Source organism: Perissodus microlepis, chromosome 16, assembly GCF_051167445.1.
Source record: "Perissodus microlepis isolate ML-2025 ecotype Zambia chromosome 16, ASM5116744v1, whole genome shotgun sequence".
NCBI classification, from domain to species: Eukaryota; Metazoa; Chordata; class Actinopteri; order Cichliformes; family Cichlidae; genus Perissodus; species Perissodus microlepis.
The window spans coordinates 2,604,567-2,617,362 of record NC_140476.1 but is presented as its reverse complement, the minus strand read 5'-3'; the positions used below and the strand labels follow the sequence as shown (position 1 = coordinate 2,617,362).

General features: G+C 42.9%; 1 protein-coding gene across 2 annotated transcripts in view; it reads right to left on the bottom strand.

The window, feature by feature from the left end:
- The window catches only part of LOC146370187 (neuropilin-2-like), a 92,400-nt gene that overhangs the window by 14,047 nt on the left and 65,557 nt on the right, over nt 1-12,796 (bottom strand). For both annotated transcript variants that reach the window (XM_084908914.1, XM_084908913.1), the window contains exons 13-16: nt 10,585-10,749; nt 4,308-4,576; nt 4,109-4,205; nt 2,533-2,565 (exon numbers count right to left, since the gene is read on the bottom strand). In XM_084908914.1, coding sequence (XP_084765040.1) covers nt 2,533-2,565; nt 4,109-4,205; nt 4,308-4,576; nt 10,585-10,749 — 564 coding nt within the window. The remainder of the gene's footprint in view (nt 1-2,532; nt 2,566-4,108; nt 4,206-4,307; nt 4,577-10,584; nt 10,750-12,796) is intronic.

Here is a 12,796-nt window from a genome sequence, read left to right as displayed (position 1 = left end):
GACCACCAACATATAATCAGTTAACCTTTGAGTTCAAGACACAAATTTGAGGTATCAAATCACCGGACTGGCACAGATGGACAACCTGACAGCGCCTGACAGCGCGGCGTCGCCTTCACGGAGCCGATTGAGGCGTTTCGCTGAGGCGTTTAGGAAAATCGCTGGTTGCTTATGAGTGCAATGAGTGTTTTTGCATCTGGCGACTGCTTGCAGCAGTACCCACAGGTCACCTGGCGGGGGGCAACCAATCAAACAATCACTGACTTGTAGCGACTGCAGTCACGAATGACTGGCACATGTTTGCTGATATTTGCTGTCTTATTTATGAATGCAGACAGATTGCCAACACATTGCAATCCAGGTCAGCCTCCACTGATGAGCACAACTTGTCTGCAGTTTGTGTCTTTGCATTAGGGACTCGACTCAACTGGCTGCCATCTGGTTTAATTCTACTTGTATATCTTTTTAAAAGGTTGCCGATGCCGCCCTGCAGCAACTACGCCACTGTGCATGGAGGAATTTCTGTTTTTGAGTTTCTGTCTGGATGCTGTATATGTAAACAACAACAGCTTATGTCGTCACAGGTAATCACTGTGATCATCTGTGTTATCACAAACAGATTTAATGTAATTGCCGACTCAGTCTTATTATCGTTTTTTCACCATCTCCATGCACCAAAGTTTCTTTGAAGATGGCATCTGACTGCTGGTGGTCTCAGAGCTGCAACAGTTTCAAAGGTAACAAGACTGTAAGTTCATATAGTGCAATCATTTTGGTTGTGCCGGGGTTTCCTGTTTTCCTTAAAATCAATTTAGAAATTCAGATTAAGCCTTCGTCACTGCCTCCTTTTAACAGAAGCTTTCCGTGACAGCATGAATATTTCTCACGGTCAACTTTAAAACTGTCAAAAACAACTACGCTTTGTTTGTCTCACATCGAGACACTAAGAAGAATAAACAACACCTGAGGTGTAACTTTATCTGCTCACCCAGAGAGAAACCCTAAAGGGGCTGAGATCACTTCTTAAAAGGAGAAATTTAATCCTTCTTTCTGGGGGTCAGGATCAAGAAATATGGTGTTTGTCAGAACCAGCAGCGTTGTCGTGCTGGGAGTCACATGACAGTTTAAGATAAAGCGAGGATTAGGTCAAATACTCGGGGTATGAGTCAGGTGATGTGAGTTTTCTGAACTTGTCTCCTGGGTTTCACTGGTGCTTGGATGGCTTTGTGTTTTCATTCAGCTTAATGTGCCGGACAACAAGAAGTGCTTCTCAGAGTTCACACTATGTGTTCATAGTTTTCACACACGCACACACACACGCACACACACACACACACACACACACACAAACAGAAATATTTGAGGAAACTAGCAAAATAAAAGCAGTCCTCTGGTTTAAGCCTCAGCCTTCCATGAACCAAATCACCAAAAAGCCTTTATATTCTCCAAGTGGTCAAAAGTTTTGTTAGCATGAGGTAGAATCTGAAGTCCAGTTTCTATATGCAAGTCTTCAAAGAGACCAGTATGTGTATTTTGTGGGCGTCTAAACAAAAGCACAAACAGCTCGTGGTTTAGGTCCCAACCCAGACTTCGAAAACAAGAGATCCAGTAGCACAATCGCTCTAAGACTTTTTATCGTTTTTCAGACTGGCCTATTTCTGGATGAATGAGAGAGAAAAAAGGAAAGTTGGGTGTGATGTGCTCTGCATTTCATGTAAGTGGGATCAGGGACCAGAGGAGAGGGGACGGCAGGGAAAGGAAAAGGAAAGACAAAATGAGGCGTAAATGAGTGTGGACCAGGAGCAGCTGGATGTGCAGGGAAAGAGGATGCTAAGCTGTTGAAATTGAATCAGGATAAAGGAAACTATGATGGGAAAGACTGATTATGAAGACAAATATGGATGGACTGATAAAAAGCTCTGTAATTTCACTGACACCAAAGAAACAGACCAGAAGCAGCAATTTAACCCTGACCCTGTGATTTAACCTTTATCCCTACATCATCTGATAAATTGTTTATGGTATAAAATGAAACACAACCTGAGTAAGAATTAAAAACTGTAACAAATATGGTTCAGTGCATATATTTGAAACACCCTCTGTTACAGCTGCACATTGTTACCAGTCAAGTGTTACTGTTGCAGTATGTATTCATGTGCGTGTTTGTTTGTGTGAAGGCAAAAAATCTCTTTTTACTCAAAAAAACTACAAAATCAAGTGTTTCAGCCCAGCATGCAAGGAGTCATGCCAGAAAAATGCAGTGGATCCATCCTGCAAACCTGTCCCCTCACAAAGCCCACTCCACTCTGGTTTTGTACATGTGCTACTACAAGAAGTACTGCACGTGTGCAGTGATGCACAGTAATACCTCAAACTTTACCCCCTATCTAGTTAATAGTGTGTGCTGTGGAAGCCTGTATGGTAATAAGGCACTAACAGGGTTTGCAGTGCTGCAAGCTGAGCTAAGCAACAAAGCAGGAAGCACAGACATGTTGGCACAGGAAGTACAAATGCACGTGAAGTAGAACTTACTTTTCAGGCCAGGAAGTAAAGCATGCAAAGGCTCTGGAAAAGAAGGGAAAAACAAATGTTAGTGAAGCTAAGTTAGACGAGGAGCAAGAGTAAATGTGAAAGGATATGTGTCGCCCATGGCGTTGGAAGCTTCCTTCACAATATGAAATGCAATAAAATAACAACAGATGTCCTCAGCTTATATTATATATGATTACATTTATATGGTGCTGATAGTTTTAATGAATGTCAACACAAATGTTTTTAATAGAGTTGCAAAATTGCACCGCAGTCCTGGTTAAGGCGTTTGTAACTCAATAAAGCTTTGTCGAGTTCAGAGGTAGTTTAAGACTCCAAAGGCCCATATATCCTCCAGGATGACAGTTATTTTTACAAAATGGAAAGAAAATAAAGAGAGCCAGACAAGAGGGAGGGAAGAGGGAAAGTGGCTCTTTTTATGTCTGTCATTTCTCACCTTCTCTTTGCTTTGTCATTCTCCCTCTCTCTGCGATTGCTCTTTTTTTAAAGTTTTTTTTTCTACAGCGTTTTCATGCTTTTTTTTTCTTTTGGGATTTTAACGGCAGAAGAAAAAGATAGACGGAAAACAGGGTGAAAAGGGTGAGGGGCAGAGTGACGAGAAGGGAAATTGAGGAATGAAGAGGAAGGGTGGAGGTAAGTTGAGGGGTCGTGGGAAGACGGACTGAATTTTACTGCTGTTTATTATTTGCTGGAGGACGTGGCATCTTTTATGGAAGTGAGAAAGAGTGACAGAACGGAAAAAGAAGGGAAAACTAGTTACAGCACAGATAAAGAAGCGGTAGTGAGAAAACTAGCATCTTTGACTCACAGAAACATTTGACTTGAAGGTGTACTAATGCACTACAGTACTAAAGGCAAATATATTCTGACTGGTCCTAAAGTCAAGCTTGAAAAAATGCCCATAATACAACTCATTTCTGCCTTTAAATCTTTTTACAATAAAAACAAAGTTATTTCTGAACCAAGGCTCACATATATTTTTGTGAAATCAGGAAATATGAAGGACTTCAAACTTAACCCAGCGTGTGGAGTGCATGGAAATTTGCCCTTTTTTCTCTGCAAAGCAAATTGTTACAAGTGAGCCGACAGCAGTCGCTGATAGCAGCCTCATTGGTTAACTACTGTCTCTCTGCTCCAGAGTAGAGAGTCTCTCCAGTAATCAAGCACAAGCACGCACGTTATTTTCAGTGCTCGACTGCAGAGACTGAATGGAAGATAATGCTGGAGATGGATAAAGCGAGAGCAAATAAGGAAACAGCAGGATGGGGTGGTACAGGGAAAGACTAGGAGATAGTGGGAGATATAATAAAAGATAGTGAAGGATCCATGCCCGAAGGGCAGTTGTGACCTACTTTCTTTTTTTGCGCTTCACTTTTTTGATGTGTGTGTGTGTGTGTAAATGAGAAATATTATGATTTTTTTCTCCCCCATCACTCTCGCTCTCTGGCGAAAACACAGAATAAATGTTCCGGTGTGAAGCAGGGAGAGAGTGATAGCTGACAGACGGAAACACTGACCAGCATATTAATGAAGGTGCCAACAGGTGAATGGGACTTACGTGCACACTGCTCCAGGTCAGCGCTGCTGCTCATGTGGATGTTGTCTATTCTGATATGTCCTCTTGTCGGGTGTTCAAAAAACCCCTCAAACACCACCTACACCAGAGAAAGTGACATACAGGCGATTACAGCTCAGCTTATGTGTTAGCTTCTTAATTCAGGGATTCATAAACACGCTAACACTCAGCGGTTATCTACCTGATATTCTCTGGGGCTTCGAGGAAGGATGGTGCGCCCCTCTTTCCAGTGACTGCCTTGGTCACCTTTTAATGCCCATAACAGGGTCTCTCCCTGGTCGCTGTCCCTCAGCAGGACCCTCAGGCTGCCCTGTGCCTCTCCCTGGAGCTGGTAGTAGAACTGGAGGCAGAGCGGGCCTTGTTCTGGCCCCACTTCGGGGCTCAGCAGCCGGGCTTTCTTGCGCAGGGTGTGGCTTCCGGCATCGAGATGAAGGTAGTTCCCTGAAAAATCTGAAAGAGGCCAAAAAGTTGTGCTGGTTATGATACCGATGTAAACTCAGTAATTCATTTCACACTAATGGGTTGTAATAAAAGATAAATTAGCAGCCTTTAAACTGACACATCATTACTCTTCTTACCACAACATGACACCACATGTATGGCTTTCTGCGTGCTATTTGCATTTTATTCATTAACTGGATCCCAGTTTAATGTATTTTATGATTTGTGACAGTGCTGTGTAGTAATGCAGCAGGATGTGGTTGTTTACAGTTTAAGGCATTACTGCCATCATTCTGTGGTATGGGGCTTAACTGCAAATGAGACTGCCATTTCATCATGGCTGCTAATGGCTATGGATACAAATGAACACACATACACATGCACACAGCTCTAGACTAAACAGCCCTAATCATTCTGAATGCTGACACCTCATTCTGCTGCTCTCCATGTTTTTGCTACACTTAGTCAGCACAGCCATCGTACCGACGCCGTCACGATGCCTGTGCACGTGCGGTGTGTATCTGCGTGTGACTGCTTCCTCTACACACAATCACTCACTCAGGGGTTTTTTTTTTCAAATTCACCTTCTTTCTCTGCACTCGACCCAAAGACGGGATAGGAAGACGAGGAGAAAGCAAAGAGGCTGAAGGGAAGAGAGAATAAGAAAATAACAAAGAGTGAGAGAAAAAAGGCTGCGCTATAGTGTTTTCCTCCCATTCTGAACACAAGCATAATCATTAGCTTGCTGCTGTGTTTGGCTGTTTGTCTACTATGGCTGGAGAGTAAAAGCTTTGGTGGAGCTGCAAATAGCCTTTTTATCGACAGCCCGACACTGTGTGTGACACTTCTCGAGGAGAGACGGAGAAGAAAAAAGGGTAAAACCCCTAAAATAATATCTATCTATCTATATATCTATCTATCTATCCATCTGTCCATCCATCCATCTATCCATCCATCTATCTATCTATCTGTCCATCTATCCATCTGTCCATCTATCTATCCGTCCATCTATCCGTCCATCCATCTATCTATCTGTCCATCTATCTATCTGTCCATCTATCCATCCATCTATCTATCTATCTGTCCATCTATCTATCAGTCCATCTATCCATCCATCTATCTATCTATCTGTCCATCTATCCATCTGTCCATCTATCTATCCGTCCATCTATCCGTCCATCCATCTATCTATCTGTCCATCTATCTATCTGTCCATCTATCCATCCATCTATCTATCTATCTGTCCATCTATCTATCTGTCCATCTATCCATCCATCTATCTATCTATCTGTCCATCTATCTATCTATCCATCTGTCCATCCATCCATCTATCCGTCCATCCATCTATCCATCTGTCCATCTATCCATCTGTCCATCTATCCATCTATCTATCTGTCCATCTATCCATCTGTCCATCTATCTATCCGTCCATCTATCCATCTATCTGTCCATCTGTCCATCTATCCATCTGTCCATCTATCCATCTATCTATCCGTCCATCTATCCATCTATCTGTCCATCTGTCCATCTATCCATCTATCCATCTGTCCATCTATCCATCTATCTATCTGTCCATCTATCCATCTGTCCATCTATCTATCCGTCCATCTATCCATCTATCTGTCCATCTGTCCATCTATCTATCCGTCCATCTATCCATCTATCCATCTATCCATCCATCTATCTATCTATCCGTCCATCTATCCATCTGTCCATCTATCCATCTATCTATCCGTCCATCTATCCATCCGTCCATCTATCCATCTATCTGTCCATCTGTCCATCTATCCATCTATCTATCCGTCCATCTATCCATCCATCTATCCATCTATCCATCTATCCGTCCATCTATCTATCCATCTATCCATCCATCTGTCCATCTATCCGTCTATCCGTCCATCTATCCATCTATCCGTCCATCTATCCATCTATCTGTCCATCTATCCATCTATCTGTCCATCTATCCATCTATCTATCCGTCCATCTGTCCATCTATCCATCCATCTATCCATCTATCCGTCCATCTATCCATCTATCTGTCCATCTATCCATCTATCTATCCGTCCATCTGTCCATCTATCCATCCATCTATCCATCTATCCGTCCATCTATCCATCTATCTGTCCGTCCATCTATCCATCTATCTGTCCATCTATCCGTCCATCTATCCATCTATCTATCCGTCCATCTATCCATCTATCCGTCCATCTATCCATCTATCCATCCATCTATCCATCTATCCGTCCATCTATCCATCTATCCATCCATCTATCCATCTATCTGTCCATCTGTCCATCTATCCGTCCATCTATCCATCTATCTGTCCATCTATCCGTCCATCTGTCCATCTATCCGTCCATCTATCCATCTATCTGTCCATCTATCCGTCCATCTATCCATCTATCCGTCCATCTATCCATCTATCTGTCCATCTATCCATCTATCTGTCCATCTATCCATCTATCTGTCCATCTATCCATCTATCCATCTATCTGTCCATCTATCTATCTATCTATCTATCCATCCATCCATCCATCCATTCATCCGTCCATCCATCGTCAGCTAAGACAGGAAGAAAAACATTTGACAGCTTTTGCCGTTCATCATAATGAATAATGGATTTGTAACTCAGTTCCTCACTTGGAGGCAATGGAAAAAAGAGCTAAATTACCGTTGCTCATTAAGTACAGTTAGAGAAAAGTTGAAGTGTTTTTCTGTCATTCTGCGTTTGATCTTGGCAAACGTACAAGGGGAGGGAATTAATTAACAACTCTCCATGGGAGGGATAGACAGGGATGTAGAATTGGCTCTGAGGGAGGGAGGGAAGTGTGTGTGTGTGTGTGTGCGTGTGTGTGTGCATGTGTGCGTGTGTGTGTGCATGTGTGCGTGTGTGTGTGCATGTGTGCGTGTGTGTGTGTGCGCGCGTGTGTGTGTGTGTGCGTGTGTGTGTGCATGTGTGCGTGTGTGTGTGTGTGCGCGTGTGTGCGTGTGTGTGTGTTGCAGTCTGTTTACAAGAGTGTTGGTTCACTTTTAGGTATCTTTGTTTATATCTGTGTGTTGAGTCTTTGTGCTCGTGTGTGCATGAGTTCTTGTGGTGGTGTTTCTTCATGTGCCATCCTCACACTTGTACAATAGGCCTGTATGTGTGTGATTAGGTTTCACGTGACACAGACAGCTGATCAATATATTTCCCATCACATTTAAACATCAAGACGATTGGATGCAGCGCTATGAAGAGAACGAAAGCGAGACAGCGCTGTCAGTTATCTCTTTTTGTCTCCTTTCAGCCCTTCCTTATCAATAACTGTTCCATCTCCAACAACAACTCCTCTTTCGATGAAAATCTCCAGGGTGAAGAATTTCAGTCGTGTCATATCTGAGATCAAAAGAATAACTTATGAGCTCTGTTCTGATTGGATTTTCCTCTCTTAAAAAAACCTAAAAGGGCTCTTAATGACAAGGGCTGGGGATTTGATTTGCATATCGAGACAGCTTCCAGACAGGGTGCCACGCTAATGTTGCTGTAGAACAAGACTTAATGTCATGTTGCTGTCAAACATGGAGACAGGGACGCTGCTAAGTCAATTACATACACTCACTGGCGCACACCCATAAGGGTGCATACATATACGTGCGCACATTCACGAGATCCTAGTGAGCTGTAGAGTTTTGCCTTATGTCACGGCCCTGTCTGTTTATAAAGCTGCTGCTCGTTCAACCATGAACTGGATGGTTTCAGCAGATACAAAGAAAGTGTTGGTGGATGGCAAGGTCATATATATATATGTGTGTGTATGTGTGTGTGTGTGTGTGTGTGTGTGTGTGTGTGTGTGTGTGTGTGTGTGTGTGTGTGTGTGTGTTGGGGGGGGCTTATGCCTTGGGTGTTTAATATACAGACAGTTCCACCTTGAGTTGTGGGTGTAAGTGTGTGTGTGGAGCCCCGGGGAGAGCTGAAGAGCTAAGGCAGCACTTCTGTCAAAGCCATCATCTGACTTATCTGACCGCTCTGGGCCGTGTGTGTGCATCTTATGGGTGTGTAGGTACAGTAAGTGTGTGTGCGCTTGATAAAACAGTCCTCCTGCTCTCTTGTTAAAAATGGATGGAAAATTGCAAGTACCACTGAGGGAAACGGAGGTGAAGCCAGCGAGAATATATGATATATCAGTATGAATCAACCTCAAAAGGAAATGAATGACTTTTAATAAAAGAACAATTCAGATGTATGTTGAAGACGAAAACACGAGATAATAAGGATTGAGAACAAAAAGACATTTGTAAAGAAAGATTAAAGGAAAAGAAGTTAGAAAAAGAAGAAACACGAAGCCCGAAGTCAGATAATTACAGCATTCAAAGACGCTTCAAGCACAAAATAAAAAGGATAAGCGAAGAAGAACTGTCGTGGATTAGATCTGAAAACGAGAAAAAATAGAAAAGACCCGACAAACAGGATGAGAAAGTAACAAACTAGGGTAAGGAAAGTGAAACTGTTAAACCTAACGTTTTTTTAAAAACTCCAATTAAGACGTCGTGCACACTTTTTACAGATAAGAGTGAAATCCTTGCATCATGGTTGCTGTCAGTGGTTCCTCCCAGCACTGGGATGCATCATATTCCACCACAAGACGACCACTTTGCTCTTAATTAGCTCAAGAAGTCTTTGTGCTGAGGAAGGTCAGACATTTCAGCGTGACTATGCTTTCTTTTATGTCTTTAAAAAAACAGAAATATGGTGAAATGAGAAATGCCCAGATAATAAGTAATGTTTTTCTGCTGGGCCCGTGGAGTTTTCAGAAAGTTTGAGTGTTTAATTAGAGAAGGAGGCCCACCCATAAATCCTTTTAATGGGTTCTAACCCTGTGGAGATTTCAGAAGATGGAAGGTCTGCTTGGTGAATTTCTACAGTGTGTGCTTGAGAAAGCCAGCAGAGCTGTAACTATTAATTATTATTCTCCACTTGTAAGCAGTTTTATTTTGAAAATCTTAAGATCAGATTTTTTTGCGTGAAGATTGTTAAGTGATTACGGATATATGACATTATTACAATAAGAGTACAGAACACAGAAGGCATCAGTGACAACACACAGGTGGGTTGCAAAGTGGCTTGCAGAGGAGCATGCAGGCCTCAGTCACACAGGCCTGAACGTGTATTCCTCGATCGGTTGGTGAGTGGTTTCTGGGTGAAATTAGTCGTAAAGACGGCGCTCCACCAAAAAACTGATTGCGACTTGTTTGGTTGCCAGGAGACTGCTGTGGTTGCCTGTAGCTTTCATGGAAGACGTGTAAGCTCCATGCTAACCTCGCATGTTTCTAAAGGGAAACTCAGAAGGAGCACTTGTGAGAGAAGGGCATGTGTGTACATGGGGTATATCTTATTTTACTAGGTTTGAGTTTGGATTTTGCTAGCGCCTAGCGAGTAGTTGGCGTCTCCTATGCAAACTATGATCGACCACGACAATCTCGTACCAACCAAAGCAACTTCCTGCCATCACCTTCCAACTGGATGAGGAATCTCGGTTTTTCCCTTATCAACCGGTGGCTCCCGCCGGTCTCCACACCTGTGTGACTGGGGTTTAAAGCAGCTTACATAACCTTACATAATGCTCAGGTTAACCTGACCAGAATCAAGATTTATTCAAAATTCTGTCTAAAAATGAGCATTTGTTCTGTGATTTAGACATTTGTGTGTCTGCAGAACCAAATGTCCTCTACAGATTGTGCCTCTTAGTTTAGAGGAAGGCATTATGGGTTGTTTGTAGCTAAATGGGCTAGCGAGGTTATTCTCACATGATGTGAAATTTGCTTTGTCTCACTGAGGAAATGTCAGAATTATTTTTTTTTTGTGGCAAAAGACAAAATCTTTGTCAAGCAGCCAAGAAATACAGTGAGAAGACATTGTGGTAAGAAACTTTAAGAGATGGGCTCATGTTAGAATTAAAGCAACACAGTTCATCAAATTGATTTGTTCCAAAAATCACACATTTTATCCCCTTCAGTCTCCAAAGTACGTGGCTACTCACTTTCTGATCCCAGTGCCAGGTCCTGCCTTGTTCCATGAGCGCCATGCACAGTGGAGCTGCTGCTGGCTGTGTGCAGGGTCCAGCTCACACCTGACTGGGGATCAGCCGACCACCCGCACAGGCTCTGCTCAAAGCCACACACGGCCGACAGGGGCGGAGTGGTGGCTGTGAATCGAGAAAGAAAAACAGATTACAAATAAAGGTTTGAAAAGTGTCTGTTTGGGCTAAAATACTACTGATTACCACCCGAGAGCTTCTTCTGAGTGCTTTTAGTATTGTGTTGGATTTAAACAAATTCTTTTTTTTCTCAGTTTTCTTTTGTGAGACTCAGTCCTGTAATGGCAGGGTCTTTATTTTGATAGCGCCGTGAGCGACATTCGCATTGTGTTGAGATGTTTTGCAATAGCGCTCAATGCAATATGACATCTTGAAAATCATACTGAATACAAATATTAGAGTAAAGGAGAATAAAGGCCAGACTGAAAGAAAGAGTAATTGCAGCAGACTGCAGACATAACAGAAAGCAAGAAAGAAAACAGCGGAGCAAAGGGTGAATGATACAAAACTCAAGGGGTGACATGAAAGTAATAAGATGAGCACAAATGAGAAGGAAAAATGATGCTGTAATTAGACTGCAATAAGTTGTGCTGAAACAAAAAAGCAAAGGCACTTCCTTAAACTACATCACAATACGCTCTGCATAAACTCCAGTGAGGCAGTCGGTGACCTATAGCTGTGAAATCATATTCCCAATATGTGAGCCTGTGTTTGTATGAAGATCCTCTGGCTGTGCGAGCTTATTTTCACTCAAACAGAGCTTCCTGTGGGACTATTGAATCTAACAGACTTCAAAGCCCAGAGGCCCCACAGTGCACACTGACATCATGAGTTTGACCTTAAGAGCTCGAGTGTGTGCACAAGTGTGTGTGTATGTGCGGATGAGAGACGAGCAGAAATAAATGCATGCGTGCATGCAAGAAATCTGCATATATGAGAGCGCAGATAGCATGCACTTGAATGAAGAAAGCTTGAGTGAGTGTGTGTGTGTTACAGCAAAATGTGAAATAGTCATGAAAAATAACCGGTTTGTTTGCATATGTTGACTTAAAACGGGACGGGCTTTTTTTCCTGACAGTCAGCAGAACTTTGAAACTGACGTATTTCAGCAGGAACTTTAGCGCGTGTGGTGCATTTTCTGTCCAAAGTGGGGACACTTCACCCCGGCAACCAAGAAAACAGAGCTGAAAAGAAGTGGCGAAGTCACAGCATGGTCTTTTTATAAACCGAGCTGTTTTGTGTGGGTACATCTTCTTAATTTGCTTTTAATGATACATTATGAATGTCTTTTAAAATAGACCCTCTAGCCCAGGGGGTGGGCAACTCCAGGCCTCGAGGGCCAGTGTCCCTGCAGGTTTTAGATGTGTCCTTGAACCAACACAGCTGATTTAAATGGCTAAATTAGCTCCTCAACATGTCCTGAAGTTCTCCAGAGGCCTGGTAACGAACTAATCATGTGATTCAGGTGTGTTGATCCAAGGTGAGATCTAAAACCTGCAGGACACCGGCCCTCGAGGCCTGGAATTGCCCACCCCTGCTCTACATCTTGCCCTATGACAGCAGGGATAGACTCCACCCACCCTGCAACCCTGAACCTGTGCCGATATGATGTGAACTCGGTCACACCACCAATGTCTCCAACGTGGATTTTGTTAGGAGGCCTGGGTCGTTGACCCAGAGTTTTGAGTTCATTATATTATTTATCATTTCTAGTCTTTGGTTTCTTGGTTAGAGTTCTGCCTTATGGTTTACGTCTCTGTTCCCTCTGTTGCAGTGCCTGCCTGTGAGTCTGTGTCTTTAAGTTCAGTCTGTTTTACTTTGAAGGTCCATGTCTGATGTTAATGTATCTGGTTTTGCTTCCCCTGTTTCTTTAGGCCTGATTTGCCCCAGCTGTGTTTCCCTCCTGTTACCATTCCCTGATTGCCCCTTATATGTATTTAAGCCCTGTGTTGCTCTGTGTCTGTGTTGCGATCTATCCTCATCTTGCTGTGTGTTCTGGCTGCGTAAGCGTATTTTGTGTTCTCAGTTTTGTTACCCTTTTGAGTTCAGCATTAAAGCTGTTTAAGTTCACGTTTGTCTCCGGAGTCTGCACTTTGGGTCCTTTTCCTGCCTGCACACAGTCGTTTCATAACAGATTTTTCATACTTTATATGTG